Genomic DNA, 17,860 nt, shown 5'->3' on the forward strand with positions numbered 1-17,860 from the left:
ATATATATATTGTCACAGGGTCGTGACGAGGCCAAAGACAGGAAACTTCGTGTTGGGATTTAACTGTTTATTTGGGTGAACCTGTGCCAGGTAAAGGGAAAGTCTAATTGCAGCAGCCGTCTTGCACAGATAGCAGTCTCGGACTGATAGCGGCGAACGCAGCGTCGGCCTTCGATCAACAACTGACAAGCGGTGAAGCACGTCGGCATTTATACCCTTGCCGTCGAATGTTCTAGCGTTATCGCTGGCGGTGGCGTAGGTTTTAGAACAATCTGTACCGTTCGCAAAGTGGGCGTGATCTTATCGAAATGATCTACTACAGTCCGGAACCTTCTCGAAACCTGCAGGCGCGGTTTGCGCCGAGAATCGTGTGGTGTTTCGGAACGATAGCAAAAACTTGGGAAATGGAACGTGGCAATATGGCGTCTCTGGTATTTAAGACTTGCAAACTGGATGTGCTGATACCTTAGACTTGAACATGAAAGAAAATTTACGCGGAATACACCGACATTTGCATGCCTTCGAGGACGAAGCTCGGGGACGCGAGAGAACGACCTCTCAGGTAAAGAAAGATTCAGAGTCGTAATGTAAATATTATAAAACAGCAATATTCAATCAATTTTAGAGTTAACAGTATTTTACGATCTCCACTTATCGTGTCTAACACAACATGACATTTTTTTTCTCGAAATAAAGTACATAAATATTTCAAGCAGTTTGAAGGGTCAGAAAAGTAGTTCGAGTTTTTGATCGGACGTCACACCAGAAAGGGCCCCAAGCGTTAATATAGCCCGAAACATGAATGAAAACAATCTCCACTGCCGACCAACGTGCTTTTGAATGCTCCGTGTCAATGAAATGAAAAGATGGTCTGGTCATTGCTACCTTTCATAACTGTACAATTCTTAACCATTCTTGAATGGTTGACGCTTTCATTCAATTAAGCTGCGTGGCTTTCGAAGACGTTATGCAGTAATATTCAAAAAAAAAATATCGCCGCTGCTACTAGGTGGAACATGAAGAAAGAGAGGACTCACATCCACACATGATAATAAGATGAGTTTTTCAGACGTCGTGTGATGGCACTCGAAGCTGGGGCTAGTTAAAATGGAGACTACCCTTGAAGGTACGGCAGAAGGGAGGCATCAGCCATTACGAGGAGATGCTTGCCCCTACACTACGCAACCACCATTAGAAATCGCATATTGTGCTCTATGCACAAAATTTATGTCGTTCTTACTGTAGTAACGTTTACTCAGTTGATAAACTTAGAGGGGCCTTGAAGCAATGTTTCAAGTAGTGACGCAATGGATTCACTAAATGAGCTTAATGCCTAAAAAATTCAAACGCCGCAAACATTTTAAGAACACGCCCAGAGTTACGTAAATTTGTAACACGCTGCAGTCGCATTCTCTCTTCTTCCCGACAAAAGCACTGGAAGCTAGGCAAGGGGGGGGGGGGAGGGGCGAGAACGACATGGTCAAAGAAAATACGTCCCGCACTCCTCGTGACCTTGAGCACTTTTTTTTTCTTCGATTACGCTTGGACAAGACGTGACCTCTCATGGTGATCTTTGTAACGACCAAACGCGCTATGTTCAAATCAGCAAATGGTCGATATAAAGCTTTTTATAAGGGATTTGTGAGCTTCATCTATTATTTGTTGAGAGAAGAGAAAGCAACTTTAGCTGAAATAGATATTTGATTGTAATAGATAGTTTAGTGTGAGTAGCAGGCTGCATGGTGCGCTATATATTTAACCTGCCTGTTTTTAGGAGCCTCTACTACTGATAGGCAGCATTTTCTGACCATGCTGGAAAAGTGTTGCAAGGTCCCTATAATGACAAACTCTGACTCACCTTAGTATTCTTCTCAGATGACGAAGTGACCATTGCGCCTAATCCTCCTTAAAGTTTCTGCACCTAACGCGTTTAAGTCTCCAAGATCTGAAGCATTGCAATCTCTTTCTGCACTTAGCAGCTTCTGCATTGCTTCTGAAATCAGCTCTTCTTTGGTCGTTCCAATTGTTATGCGTGATAGCGCAATGACTTTACTTTGATAGAAATCGCTATAGCGCCCATACAGTGGTGGAACTCTAGACCCGGAATTCAACGCTGACTGGCGCCGTGTGTTAGAAAAAGGTATTTACGATTTAGGGTACTCGGTACTATAAGCCGTTCCTTGGGCCTGTCTATTTAGAAAACGTGGGTAGGAATTAGAGTACTAGGTACTTTGCTATAGGAGAGCATAAAGCCGTCCCGCGGGCCTCACACTTGGTAAGGCACGGTTCATATGTGTGTTTAGAAAACGTGGTTTACGAATTAGGGTAAATGGTACTCTACTACGGGAGAGCCTTGAAGGCGTCACTGGGGAAACATTTTGTGAAGGTCAAATGTTCGCGTTCCACATATTTCAGGTAGGCTACTTACCCAAGCAGATACATGTATGTGTTACTGGTTTTTTTGCTAGGAAAGCGTGAAACTCCTGATGTATTTCACTAAGATAATGACGTCACTGTTAAGGAAAAAGGTTACATTCTGAAATGACGCAACGATCTTTCAATTCATGATACGCGTCTTTCTTCTAGAAACAGCAAACGGAGTATTCATGGTTGATTGATATGTGGGGTTTAACGTCCCAAAACCACCATATGATTATGAGAGACGCCGTAGTGGAGGGCTCCGGAAATTTTGACCACCTGGGGTTCTTTAACGTGCACCCAAATCTGAGCACACGGGCCTACAACATTTCCGCCTCCATCGGAAATGCAGCCGCCGCAGCCGGGATTCGAACCCGGAGTATTCATGGTAGGAACGGGAAACACTCAGCGTGGCTTTCTTGTCCATGTGACTTGCTTGGGTACCACCAACAAGGAGGTGCAGATCGTATCCAAGCAAGCACCAACTATGTATTTTAAAGTTGCGTGAAGTATCACAATTAGCTGAATCCAACCAAGGTTGCTTGCGCTTATAAGTGCCGTCAGTTATCCAGCGTGTGGTGTCCCGGTCTTCATTGCTGGGAGTGCAAGGTGACGCCGGGTTGCCGTTATTACCGCAAGATGTCGCCGGGTTGCCGTTATTTTTCGGCCTTGCAATCAATGTACGCCCAGATTGGTGCAGTCGAAACGTGTGCCTCAGAAACTTGCGATTATAGGAGCTCAGACAGTTTTCGAACCCAACCAACCAGACTTCCGTTAAGTGATTTTTAGAGCGAAGTCATTTTTACCCCGCTTATCTATATTTCTGAGACATCAACAAAAACGACGAGGCTTCAGTAGGACACGGCAGGAAAATTAATCGAAACGCGAAGTCACCATACAGCGCACAGTTTGCCGATACTTACCATATCAGAATGACAACAGGTGGTATCAGAATGCCAACAGATGGTATGGTACAATAGGCATGTCTTGTACATGCCATAGCCTTCCTGAAATACCAACTTGAAATGTAACCATGGCCGCATTTGACCGCTGATAACTTCAGTTGCGCCATTCGAAACAGGCAAGCGAAAAGTAACAACAAAACAAGAAGCTTACCATCGCCCAACTCGGCTCCCAAGTGTTCCTTCACATCTCTTTAATCTGCTTAGTGGGCCAAATCTACCTTTCAATTCTATTTGCATAAACTAGGATATTAGGACGAAAGCACATAGAGGGTGCCCTGTAAGACGCAAAATGTGGCCATCAGTTTAACACAAATGATGCATGACAATCGAGACGTCATGATGCTACACAACGGCACGTCACATGATGACGTGATCACATGTCGTCATCGCTTGGTCAGAGGTGGACCGGTACTGAAAAGACTACCGGACCCAGGTACACGCGTTGAAAGCTTCACATGCCTGCAACGCCTCAGGCAGTGTGCAAACATGTTGGGTACATAAATTTTTCGGGGAAGGAAATTATTGAAATTGATTAATTGACCGATAATGAAAGGAAGGTGACTCTTAGTCCGAGTTACCGCAAGTCCACGCGTAATAGTCTTTGTGAATTTTTCAATAAGTTGTACTAGGTCCATAGGCGAGACAACCTCCAAGTTCCATCTATCAAGCCGGCTCTGTTAACCCTGCGGAACACTACAAGTAGGAAGTCGATGAGCTCAGCCGGTGCCTCCCGGCATACTAAGTAGAAGACGGGTTCCCAGAGGCCCCATGCTGCGTAGTTAGGTTTCGGTTGGGCCTCCCGGACGGCGAGTACCATCTGGTCGACCACCTCGTTGATGTCGTCACGCCTTGTGAGATCGGCGATCGCCGACGCAGCTTTCATCCAATCGGCGATTTCCTCCTCGCTGAAATCGTCAAGAGTCTCGCGGGGCAAGATGCTCAGTTGCTTGCGGGTATTCTCCATGGAACCGACGTCAGAGAGGATCCGCGTCCTAATGGGAGCGTTGAGAAATGAGACGATCCGTGGGACAGCACATCAACGCACCTTATCACATGCGAACACACAGATAGTATTTGTTTAGTACTAGGCTTCAACAATTGGTCAGCCAACTTCACCGAAAGTGAAGCTGCGTCATGTTGTTGGATACCTGTTAACAGTACCAGCTAGATACAGCTCCAAACGTTGCCACAAAAATGGCTTACATCATTTGTAACTTATTGTTCCCGCCATTAGGCAGTTGACACAAAACATTGACCAATGATGAAGCCTACAGTACTGCAATGACTGCTATCAACTCTTTGTTATCAAGCACTCACGATCATGTTTACAAATAGCGTATATCATGTGATATTTCATTCTTTCAAGTAGTGGTCCGTTGATACATCAGCGAGCAAACGATGCGGTCTAGCTCGATGGCTAGAGACTTGAGCCCTACGTGTGTTTTTCATAGTACTGTCCTTTTCAGTTACAGCGTTAAATCCCCATCTAACTATCTCAAGTTATCTCAGAGCACTACAACACCTCAGACCCCACAAAAATATCAAAACGAAGGATAAAGGATAAGCGAAACTCCTCCAGTGCTATTCACAAAACATCTAGTTTAGCCAGCACGAAACGAAAAGCGTCGTATATGAATTATTTTACGTGTGAATTTTGGTGTAGCCACGTGGGGTCTCGTCACTTTGAATATTTAAACTATACGAACAACACTATGTTAATGTACACACGTGAATATGGTTGTCCTGGCGCATTGAGCGTTTCATGACGTTAATGTATATTGAAGAGAATTCTTGACGTTTAACGTACCAAAATCACCATATTATTATGAGAGGCGCCGTAGTGTAGGAAACTGGAAGTTTCGACCACCTGGGGTTTTTCAACGTGCGCCAAAATCTATGCACATGGACCTCAAACATTTGCGCCTCCATCATAAAGTGTGGCCGCGACGGTCTGGATTCGAAACATCGACCTGCTTGCGCCTTAGTACGTTATCGATTCGAGTCACGATATAGAGAAAATGAGAAAACAAGTGAATTAAAGCCCGCCATGACGGCGTCTATATGTCTTGCGGAAACTCTTCTATAAAGTTGAAATAACGATGGAGCATGCGCGCTGTTACTGCTACACCCGTCCAAATGTCAAAAATCGTCGCTTTTTTTCAAGCGCATGCTTGTGCTAACGAGCGATGGGGCGTCAGTAGAGAGCACAGGAAATTCAACTCGTTTAGAAATGCGGAAAATCTTGTCTCACCTGTACGCTGTTGGCTCAACAGTGGCGACGTACACACCCTTGTCACAACATTCTCTGCGTAGTCCGTCTGCTAGCGATATAATGGCGTGCTTGCTCATACAATAGACGACGCCAGTTGGCACAGTGCTTCGACCTGTAATCATCAGTGTGAAGTCAGTGAGTAGGTAAGTCACTCGCCAATTCGCGCAGTCAATCAATCAATCAATCAATCAATCAATAAATCATTGAATCAATCAACTCGATATCTACTTACCGAGAACACTTCCCATAATGACAAGACGGCCCTTTGATTTCCTCAGAAGAGGCAGGAACTTCTTCGAAACACTGACTACACCGAAAACGTTGACGTCAAAGATTTTCTTGATGTACGGCATGCTCGCCCACTCCAGAAGGCCGTGGCTCGCTACACCAGCGTTCGCCACCACGGCCCAGAGCTCTGCGTCGGTGAAAAGAACATACTTTGATTTAAAGCCGCTGTGCCAGCATTATTCACTATTCAAGCGAAAGTTATGCTACAGTTGGCATCAAAGCCAAATACTTCCACCATCGCCAAAATGCAAGCGCTTCAACATGCATGATACTATCGTGACACATGAACTGCAGTTGTTTTCAAATATCATGCTACAGCCCTGTAGCAGTAATACTTCGACGAAAATTCGTTCGCGTATTACAGGTGAAAAATGAAAGTTCTACCTGACAGTCAAATTACCTACTTCTTGGGCTATGGCATGACTGGCTTGATTCACTACATAGAAAAAGGCAAACAGCAACTGTTACTGCGCATCTATGTTACGCATAACATATTTGTACATAACGTCGTGGTTGTCTTGCATTTTATGGTAACCCTACGGGGCCCGAAACTAGAAAATGTATTTGAAATATCTAACAGCAAGTGACCAGTTTCCTTCTAAAGCTTACGTGGCACTAATGCTCATAACTTTTTTTTTCCACACAGTCAAACCTGCTCAATTCTAAGCGTAAAAAAAGAACGTTGCTGTCTGAAGGGGCACAAAAGAGAAGAAAAAAATATTTTTATGTAACAGTCCTGAAAACACCGCTATTACTACGACGCGACGCCTGAGAACGTGAAAAAACGCGAAAATTCTGGTGGATACGCCACCTCTGGATTCCCGCGCCAAAAACCTTGACCTGCCAGATTGTGGCGGCATCTACTGGGTCCTACGTGCGTAATAATCAGTAAAAAATGAAGTGTATTGTCATCTGCGGGTACCATACACCTAACGTATACCAAATTTCAGAAAATTTGATCCAGCCCATGTCGCCAAATACGAAAAATTCATTTCGAAATTCATCACATCACGCACGGAGATGTCAGCTCGATATTAAAAAAAAAAAGAAATTCGACATTGATTTTCTCCGCTAACGTTGAACTTGTCATAGTCTAACATAGTCAAACAAAGTTCTCAGAGTAATGTTTATCAACCGATTGTTGCACTTTGGTATTCACTTAAGGTTTTCGAAATTCATACCAACGACTGGTACGGTCTCTCTTCGCCCACTTCAGCTTTCACTTCGCTCCAAGGACACGCGCGCCCATTTGTTCAAACTGGAGTACAAAACCATTATGGGCAACTCCGTGACTAAAAACGACGAACCATCATGTAACAAGCACGTCGTGGGGTCGAATCCTGGCTGCGGCGGCTGCATTTTTGATGGAGGCGAAAATGCTGTAGGCCCGTGTGCTCAGATTTGGGTGCACGTTAAAGAACACCAGGTGTGCGAAATTTCCGGAACCCTCCACTACGGCGTCTCTCACAATCACATGTAAGTTTTGGGACGTGAAACCCCACATATCAATCAATCAATCATGTAACAAGTATTCGCGGGATGGAAATTGCGTAACAACAAATAACTAGTCACGTGACCAAGAATCACGTGACACTACGTAATGTCTGGTGATGTCACTGATATGACGGACGTGGAGTAAAGTGACTAAAGTTACTACGCACCGCGTAGCAGCTTGCAACCTTCCTAAAAAACGCGTAAAACTCAAATGATCATAATAGGTATTTTCACCTAACTAGTTACCTGGCTAGGATTATGAAACATCACGAACACATTCTCGTGATTAAAACCACACAACATCTAGACACGCAACTAAGTCTCAAACTACTAAAGTCAGGCATACGTAGTGAAAAAAAAAAGACAATGCGAAAACAACAAGGAGGAATCAGAAAAGACAGGATAGAGCGCTGACTAAACCAGCAGCTGCGTTTATTCTTGCGGTTCAGATATAAACGCCACTGAAAATTGTAAAACAACGACAGGAACAGGGAGGACTTGCATGGCACACTAAATCTGGACAACGCCGCGCAATAGCTATAGTCATTTGACACATTTCAGTCATAAACTATCTAACAGCCAGTTACGTGGCTAAACTCACACCATCACGGAACATGTGATGTGAAACGTCTGGCCAAGTCTCGCCAAGTCTCGTCAAACTTAGTGTTCGTAGCGAGAACTTAGCACCTCTAACAAGAGCTTTAAATTGCCAGCTAAAAATCACCTAGGCCCAAGGCTAGCTCCGATGATGGTTCAGCCCTGCGCCACTAGTGCAACCCGTGCGCTTTTCCTCCGCACTTTTGGGGGCTTAATTCGTTTCAGCACCGTGAGTTTTGTGCGCATTCTTTATGGGCCGAATTTCAAAAAAGCATCTATAAAGCTGATGAGTGCTTGTCTTTTCCTAAGACTTAACACAAAGGCACTCAAAACTGTGTTTTTACAGATTCAACAAAATATTCTAGTTGTGAAGTGAACTGACGAAAAACTAAGAGAGATGCAGCCACAATGTCTTGACAACAACGCTACCTAAGAGCATCGTGACCTCATGTAAACAGCTAGTTCACTCAGTCGTTACAGTTTGACTTAACACCCTCATCAGAACAACATTAAAGAAAACAGGGTGGTGTCACTCTGCGCACTCAAACATCTCCAGCTTCGGGTCTCCCTTTGGGCTTTGAAATGGCTACTAGCATTTCTTAGTAGCTATACGACTGCGTTGGCGACGTTTGACATTGGAAATCTTCGAAAATAGCGGCGGTCCTCTTGCCTTGATTCTGAGACGTCTTGAAGGTCAGTGGAGAGAATAAACCGACCGCAATAAACCGGCGCAGCCTCGGCGCGAGGTCACGTCCTTGCAGGCGGCAAGAGGCACTGCAGCTGGGATCACATAAGCATCGTGATCAAGTCGGCGATTGCCTATTCATAACAACTTACGCCCAGTTATTGCCACTTATATAGAAAGCGACGATACATGTCTACTTAGTCAAAATATGTCGATGCATCTTTAGCGCGCTATATGATAAATTATATATACACAATTACTTCACAAATTAATTGGACACATAATGTCCGCCTTGGTGGTACAGTGGTTACGATGCTCCACTGATGACGCAAAGGTCGTGGGTTCGATTCTTGCCGTCGCGCTCGGATTTCACTGGAACTGAAATGCGAGTGGTCTGTGAGCGGTGAGATGTCAATGCATGTCGAAGAACACCAGATGGACGCAATATCTAACGTTCTTTTTTTACAGCGTGCTTCAGAATCACGTCATGATTATTACGCGTGATACCCAAATCAGTGTAAGTTATATTTACGTCACGTTTATTATTGCAAAGAAGTTCGCTGCAGCGAAAACGCTAAGCACTTGTAATTTTAACCCCGCTGCTTAGAGAAGTTGTTACAATACGCCCAAGGTTCTTCCCGGACTGAAGCTTTCAGTGAAAACTAAGCGTAGGCCTGGTCGAGCTCGTGCAGTGCTATTACCAATTTATTGTACGTCCACCTAGGAGATTTTTTTTCCCGTGACGGGTAAAGCTTGGAGTAGTTGCTGCCGTCTGCTGAATTCGCATTTTTGATTTCAGCACAACCAATTCTCACTCTTGCAACAGCGATTTCCAACAAGTACAACAATAAAATAAGAAGTTGTACGAGTTGGTGTTGGTTCATAATACCTTGTGGTGGCGCGAAAACTACAGCGCACGAGAAAAGTTTTCTCGTGCGCTGTATACTTTTCACGCAAGCCTAAGTTATCACAGAGGCAGCTGAACATGCCTTCCAAAGCAAAGTGTTCAGCTTAGCCCCCTGTTCTATTGCTTGGTGCGGCGTGAGAACGAACATTCACTTGCTTTTCTCTCCTAAAGAGCTCTTCACAGCATCAAGGGCGCTGTCGATCTCCTCTTCCTTGGTGACGTCCATTTGGAGAACGCGTACGTTAGGCTCCTTAGCCAGTTCGCAGGCGTCTTCGCTCGACGATTGCAGGCAACCAGCGTACACGAGGAACCCATCGCGGGATAGCCGCCTAGCGAGCAGGTTTCCGAAACCCGTGTCGCAGCCTGCCATAGAGAAATAAGAAAGTAAATGTACAATCAGTTTGTCAAGTGCACATGTTATCGCAAACAGCTTCCAATGTTTCTACATTGATCGCGACACACATCCTTGATTTTATAAGATTAACGCGGATAAAGATGGAGAAACTTCCCTGTAACCCGGGGTGGGGCCATCAAGGAGCATGGGAGAGTGGCAGTCTCAATTTTTGCCCTGATTTCACTATGCCCTCCCCCTCCCCCCCTGAAAGGAAACGTAGTAAAAAGGCAGCATTAGGGTATCTTGCAGGGAAAGTTGTTGCGTAGTCTTGATGAAGACTTTGCCAGCAGCAAAAAAAAAAAAACAGAAACAACCACAACAAGTAAAAGAGACAATGACAAAAAGAATGCTGGAACAGTAGAACAGTACCATTCGTGTTCCTGTCTCTTTTAACGCAATAGCATTAAAAAGCTCGCTTCGCAGAAATTTTGGAGTCGGTGTTGGCGTCTTTGGTTGCGACAAAGAAATCATCTTTGACTGACCGAGAAATCGAGCAAAAGAAACGCTGGCTTCTGCTCCCTTAATGCCACAGAGTGGGTGCATAGCTAGTACGAAAACATTTCATACACTATTCGAGGTACGCACTCGAAACAAAATATGGCTATCGCATTCAACTTATAAAGGTGACGCTTAAAGATCGTCCAATTGTTTTTATTGCCAAGGCTGCTTATGCTATCTTTTGGTGCTGCTGGTATATTGCCAAAAAGAGGTAGCCCTGAAGTTCCGCTGCTTCCTCGCTTTCCTAAGCACCGAAGGAACTCAATTGACGAAGGTGCCCTTCCCCAGCAAAGAAACTCTTGCACTTCCTAAGCCTGCAATGCCTCCTTCCATGATTTTGTTAATACCCCTTTCCCAATACGTAAAGTTCTGTGGCAATTTAAATATACGAGTGCTACTCAAGTCGCAAAAATTGTGATCGATTCAATCACTACATCTATAGGCCGTTTCATTGGAGCCAAAACTTCAGGGCACGTACTACACGCTTGCCCATAACTTTGAGGTAACTTCAATAAACATTCCAACTACACAAAAACGACTGCCGAGCCTGCACGGGAGGCGCAGCACAATCACAGGAAAAGCTGGAAGCTGGAAAAGCTGGAAAAGCCTTTCAAAGCCTTCCTAAAAGCTCTTTGGGGAAGTGCTACAACTACACTTGCAGGGTTAGTCACTACGCCATGAATCATCGTAATTTTCGTTTAGTAGGCAGGCATTCACTATGTCGTCCTTGGTCATTATTCGAAGAATCGTAGTACTCGCTGCGCCCTTGTAAAGAATATCGTGAAATATTTTTGATGCCATGGCTGACGACAATGAAGAACTATGCCAATCAAGTAATGCGTTGGAACATTTGATGAGCCACTCGTTACGCAATTCGCATTGTGTGACGCCTGCTTGTTCCCTGGTTGTTCTGAAGCACTTTATTACTTAAACTATCGCGATTAATTGACGGACGTCAAGCCTGCGTAGGGCCAGTTTAGAACGGAGTTTCAGGCCAATACTCAGCTCAGAGGTGTGACACTGTGCTGGCACGCGGAAGACCCGGTTTCGAATCCCGTCGTGTTCTTGGTGTCTTAATATAGTAAGTTCTTTTTCTGATTTCGCGCTACAGTGGTTACGGACACCGAGGGCGGCGGATAACTACGGCGCACGCACCCCTTTTCTGATCTCATGACAGCTCTCCCTGTAAAAGGGACTTTAGGTCGTCATAAAATACTCCACACCAACCAACGTAACTTTAGAAAAGAATAAAACTCAGCCCCAACACCGTCGAAACCGCTACCCTGAAGCCACCGATTTTTATTTTTGATAACGCAAGTTTCCACTAGAGCATCGATATATATTACACAAAATTGTGTAGCAGCGTTTCCTTCATGAAGTAGCCAGCATGTTCTTCCAAATAATAAATAATTGAGTTCCATATTTCCTGGTAAGTACTAAACTTTTCATAAGTCCTGACAACACGATACATACATCATAAGGCCCATGCTATTGCCTTACATTGCCTTTCATACATGGGGAGGCTACTTCGCTACTTGGCCGAATAATGATGAAAGATGACGTACCGAACAGCCCCAGCTTTCGAGGAGTCTTACGCAAATGCATAATGATCTATTGTAGTTACTTCAAACAGCTCGCATCGACGTGGAATAACATTAAAAGTTAAACGAACGTTAACTCACCCGTTATTAGGACAGCCTTGCCGTCTCCATCGACCAGACTCCTGAAAAGTTTCGCCGACAGGTATCGCGCCGTACCGAAGCTAATCATTACCACTAGGAACCCGGAGCCGAAGTAGGTTCCCAGCTCCAGCAGTAACGGCAGCCGGTTCCAAAACTGCCAGACGGGATAGATGAGTGCAAAGAACAGCATCCATCTCGTCTTCATGCTGTGCCCTGCGTGCACAGTGAGCGCATTCTTGTAAGTCCTGCGCTTGATGTCCTGATTGTAATAAGTGTTCAAAATATTTAAAAAGCAGCAAGTCAATTGAGGCTCGTCAACAGGCTATCAAGTCAGAAACTGTGCAGGCCATCCCCCAAAGTCATTACGTCAATCAATCAATCAATCAACCAATCAATCAATCAACCAATCGATCGATCTATCTATCAATCAATAGAACAATCAAACGATTGATCGATCAATCATTCAATCAACCAATATACCAGTCATTCACCCAGCTGATGGATCTTTGTTGGCAAGGTAATTCCCGAGTGGGCAACACTTGTCAGAATTAAGTTAAGCAGACAATACATACCGCAGCGCAGGGGCTATGGCAATACGATCCAAGTCGCAGTGATCCCACTTTAGTAAAGTTGAAAGAATAAAAAAAGGCCTATGGACCCTGATTTGGGTCCACCTTAGGAAACCTGAACTGTTAAAAACTATTTGTTCTTCAGTCAATGTGCATTTCTTATAGCCAGTTCGTAGTTTAGCGCTACACCAATTTTTTTTTTTCAAAGTGAATGCGCAATTGCAAAAGTTGTTCGTAATTCGCTTCGCTGTCTTAATAGACAGTACAGTACTGCGAATGGCGCTAAATTAAGTGACATTGGTATGACGTACCTGCTAATGATTATAATACACCTTTCTTCCCTTCATATTTGCTTCCAAAAGCTGCTACTCGAAGAAAATTCGAGGCAAGCTGTTTGCTCTAAACAACAGTAGGCGTAACGAAACGTTTAATGAGTATTTAAGTATGGTTATCGCAATTAAAAGGAGTTCTTATTAACAATATCAGTGTCCACAGCTCACCTTCAGTTACACCGAGTACACGTAGTGCCGCCGACCGCCACTAACTCTCCTTGCGCTTTGCATGCCGCACCGGGAAAGGATAATGAACGACCGGTCATATTACGTAAACGATATTTTCCTGCTCGAACAGCGCCCGACTACTGGCGCGCCGTTGACGGAGGAGCTACTTCGCCATAACACCTTCCAGTTCGAGACGAGGGAAGGTGAAAGGGGGCGACGAAACGGTGTTTCTTTCCTTGACACAGTATATGCATGCAGCGGCTACCGGTGCAGCTTAGAATTGGCATGGCGCTATGGCATTGAAAGAACCGAGCGATGTGGGTTGCGATATCGCAATGCTCTCCTTGTGAGGTTTATCGGTAGAAAGGCGCCTGGAAATGACGCAAGAACGAGAGAAGGTTTGAGAGAGAAACAGATTTCGCAATTCACACGGCGTTAATCGTGGCTGTATACCTCGAGCTATGGCAGAACATCAGTAAAACAAAAAGCTGGGTGAGTGGGTGTTTTTCCATTATCAGATTCCCGCACAATGTATACAAACAGGCAAGATAAACCATACAAAGGTTGACGGCTGAGCAAAGGCGGCTATGCACTTTTTTTTTAAGAATAGGAAGGCCTAAGGTTTAACATCCTAAAACAGCGATATCATTATGAGAGACGCAGTAGGGGAGGGCTGCGGGAGGTTAGATTACACCCGTGTTTCTTGAACGCGTACCTTAAATTCGGGCACATAAGAATTTAGAATTTGGCGTCCATGTAAATACGGCCGCCCCGGCCGAGATTCGATCCTGCGACCTCGAGGTGTGGAGTGAAGCACGATAACTACCACACTCCCAAGGCAGGTCGCCTTGCGAGAGTGACCACTCAATTAACGGGGCGTAATCGAGGCTGTAGCCCCGATCGAAAAGAGGCAATGGTTGATGACTGAGCAAAGGCGGTCATGCAGCTGTTGAGAAAGGCCTGTCTTTGAAGCTGGTTGGTTAATACTGGGTTTACGCTGACTTCGTCTTTCGCTGGTGCTATGAAATATGGAGATGGCTTGTTGAGTGCACCTTGGTCGCAGAAAGAAAAACTTAGAAAGAAAGCAAGAAAGAAAGCAGCATAAGCCTGATGAAAACAGGCTAGTGTGGTTGTCAGCAGCTCTGTACGTTGTGCTAGCAGTGAGAGGCACTGCTTTTTGCAAAGGTGCGAGAAGTAAGGCACGAGGGGTAAGGCAATCAAAAGATTGTAGCGTTAGTGCAAAACGGCGAGAAACGATAGAACGGTGCTAAAACGATTCAACGTGAGTGTAGAGCGTATACCTAAGCAAGGCACTGGTTCGGGTTATTTGGTAATTCCCAGTTATTAGGTTCATAACACCAACATTAGACAACAAAGATATTGCTCATTTATCTTTGTGTGGTGTGTATGTTTTGGGCAATGAAGCTAATAATTACGTTTATATAAACAATCATAAGCTTCGAAGTGTATGTCCGAAAATTAATAACAATAATCAAAGGCATGGGACATCAGGACATCCGGAGCCTCCCTTTTAGCTACGCCCCTCATACGGACAGAACAAAACCGAAATAAAGGCTATACACAACAGGAAAGAGTCATATCTGCAAACGCAGCACTGACAAACATTGGCTGTAGTATATTAACGAGCAGTATAGACGAGAGCACACCTATCTCGCACCCAGGCGCCTTCGGCGGTATACTCTCGCTCCCAGACACGCCATAATTTGTTTTGAACTGCCAAGGCGGGCCTCGATAGCGTGGCAAGCAGTGGCCCTGAGTTTTTAAAATGCAAAAAAAAGCGCCTGTTCACGCTGCGCCAGCTTAAAAGAAGTCTTCTCAGTACCACTGTGCCGTCTTCGGATGAAAAAACCAGCGCGAGAGAAAGATATTACTCAGAACTGTCTTCTCACAAAAACACCTGCCGCCATCTACCGGAATTTTATTGAGCTACAGTTACGTGGGATGCGGAATATATGTAGACAAGCGACAAACTTTCTGTCACCCCCTGGCACCTTCGAGTAGGTAATTCGTACACCCGTTCTTCAGAAAGTCTGCGGAGAATTTGTAGCCGCGGAGGATGCAGCATTCCTGCAGAATAACTGCGCAACGTCTGCAGAAAGTACACAGAAATTTTGCAGCATTTCTGCAGAATATCGACGGCATTTTGTCACAGATGAACGAAAAAAAAATTGACGACAGGTCCACGAGGTGAATGATGATGAGATTGGGCGAAGCTCCTGGAAATAATACCGTGAAATTTTCTTCCAATTATTCGCCCGATGAAAAACACCTGGCGTCTTTCGTTAAGCAGCCGGCGTCTTCTTTTTGTTTTGCTTTAGAAACATCTGGCCTCTTTTCGTTGGTTTATTTCATCAATCAATGGTGTTTCGAACAAATTTTTTTATTGTTTAATTACGCACAGGAGAAATCTCACCAGGCACTATCTTGGAGGTAACCAATGGCGGCTAATGGGAATGAGAGACAGCAGAAGTCGGCTTTTAGCATTTCTACTTCTACTAACGTTTCCTACTGGAACATGCCAATAGCTGCTAATGAGGAATGAGAGACAGGAGCATTCGACTTTTAGTTAACGCGTACGCCGCGAACTTTTTATTGTTCAACAAAGCACAGGAGAAATCTCCCACCGGCACCACCTTGCAGGTCAAAATTAACACTTGTTGCACACTACGACTAAGACTACAGGGGACGAACGGGTGCCCCTTTAAGGAGCTTCACCCCTAAAAAGTAACAACTACCATTGGCGTCAGCTCAAACATTCAGGGAACATACAGCATCGAAGGGTAGTGTAACGCCCATACACTCACTAAACGAGTGCCTAACACATACAAGCAACAACAGCTAAGGAAACTCCAAGCACATAGATAGCCGTGTCTTCTTGACCAGCAATTGAGCACTGCTAGGAAAATTCCTATGCTTCGAAAATTTGCATTTACGCGTATACAGAATACGTGCAAAATTATGGCGGCTGTGAGGTTGCCGTAAAGTACACATATCTCTTATTGTGTACTTGCCAAATGTGCATCAAACATTCAATTAGAGACATTGAATTACCATCTGACAGGCAGTCGCATGCGGCTGCAAAAAAGCTGCAGCATTTTTGCAGACAGTCAGTAGACCAGGGTGACTGGTGGGTGACTGACGGGTTATTGGAAGGTGAAACCCATTAAGTTGTTTTTATGGAATATGTCATGAAACATGATGTATAAATATATCCGCACCTAATATATACATCCACAGATGCAATCACAGGGCCCACATTAAAAGACAAGTACGCTTGTCGTCTGCAGAACATCTGTAGGCTAGGTCTGTATAGGTATTACTGGTGGTTAGTTATTCACTTAGTTATTCCTATCAAGTGCGCCATGACTCAGACTGCATAGATATATACGTATATAATATACGCAACCACACGCGCACTCACAGGGTCCACATTATCACACGAGTCTGCTTGCCATATGCTCGGCGTCTGCATAAAACCCGAAGAAAGTCTTCAGACGAGGTCTACAGAAAGGTCGAGTCTACAGGAAGGTGACTAGGGTGACTGATGGGTGACTAATGGGTGACTCGTGGGGAACATAAAGGCCAAACTCATTTTTGTAAGTAAAGATCTCAACGCGATGCGGCAATCGTTCCGGCGAGGTGTTTTCCGATTCCACGGGTTTCCATCCGCAACAAAAAACGCCGAGCTCCGCCGCCAGTGGATATAATTGCAATCAGCAGGAAAAACCACGAGTCCACTAAAAGTGTACGAGTAAATATGTTATTGCGTTTTAGCGTGACGCCAGCTGTTCCGCTTTACAGCAGCGATTTCGGCGCAGTATCCCTGTATAGTATGCGGCACCAAATCATTGCCGTACTTTATCGCCGGCTGCATGCCAGTAGTAGGACATAATACGACTTACGCGAGGATGAAAGCACCGCGCACGTATACAATCGTAACGGCGTACTAAAGCGATGCACCGAGACGTGAACGGCGCGAAAAGCCTAGCTTTCGACTCAGTCGAACTGCGGCATGCCTTGACTCAATAGGCGAATTTGTGCTTTCGGTTGGCGTCACCGTGTTTTAAAATCTTGTCCTAATTGGCACTTTCGCACCGCGTGTGTGTTCCCAGTGCCCGGCATGAGTGGGAAATGACAAACACATGCAGTGAATGAGAGCAAGTTGGAGCGAGATTCTAGCTCTACGTTGACGACGGCTTACAGCACCAATTCTGCCTTGCCACAGCCAAGGCACGCCACAGGGCGATTGAGTCGAAAATAACGCTCTCCGCTATTCGCGTTTCTTTTAATCGCAATAGTATGTACCCTATGAAGTTGCTTCCGTAGTCTGCGATGCACGTGCTTTCGGGAAGGTCTCCTGGACGTTTCACACGAAATCAGCACAAAATTCCAGTAGAGGAAGAGCGCGAAACGTGCTTAGTGCCGGACTCGGGTTGTTCAGTTTCGCGTTCGATTTGCGGAGCGTCTGCTCGCGTGGCAGTGCCTCGGTGTTGCTTCGCTGCACTTGCAACAGATGGCACGACGAGCTTTTCAATATGGCCGCGCGCTCTGAGCTCGCTGTGTTCTGGTG

General features: G+C 45.0%; 1 protein-coding gene across 3 annotated transcripts; it reads right to left on the reverse strand.

The window, feature by feature from the left end:
• Positions 1–3,530: 3,530 nt before the first annotated feature.
• On the reverse strand, positions 3,531–13,455 carry LOC119164223 (retinol dehydrogenase 7). Of its 3 annotated transcripts, none has more exons than XM_037416364.2 (6): positions 13,270–13,453; positions 12,201–12,445; positions 9,783–9,989; positions 5,888–6,070; positions 5,635–5,767; positions 3,531–4,375 (listed from the first exon to the last, which is right to left on the reverse strand). In XM_037416364.2, exons 2-6 carry the CDS (start codon positions 12,403–12,405, stop codon positions 4,009–4,011), a joined length of 1,095 nt encoding a protein of 364 aa, XP_037272261.2. In that variant the 5' UTR covers positions 12,406–12,445; positions 13,270–13,453; the 3' UTR covers positions 3,531–4,008. The 3 variants fall into 3 exon arrangements, with proteins under 3 accessions (XP_037272261.2, XP_037272259.2, XP_075727341.1); XM_037416362.2 differs by having other exon boundaries at positions 12,201–12,413; positions 13,270–13,452; XM_075871226.1 differs by lacking the exon at positions 9,783–9,989 and having other exon boundaries at positions 12,201–12,413; positions 13,270–13,455.
• Between the last annotated feature and the right edge of the window lie 4,405 nt (positions 13,456–17,860).

Source organism: Rhipicephalus microplus, chromosome 8, assembly GCF_043290135.1.
Source record: "Rhipicephalus microplus isolate Deutch F79 chromosome 8, USDA_Rmic, whole genome shotgun sequence".
In the NCBI taxonomy this organism is placed as follows: Eukaryota; Metazoa; Arthropoda; class Arachnida; order Ixodida; family Ixodidae; genus Rhipicephalus; species Rhipicephalus microplus.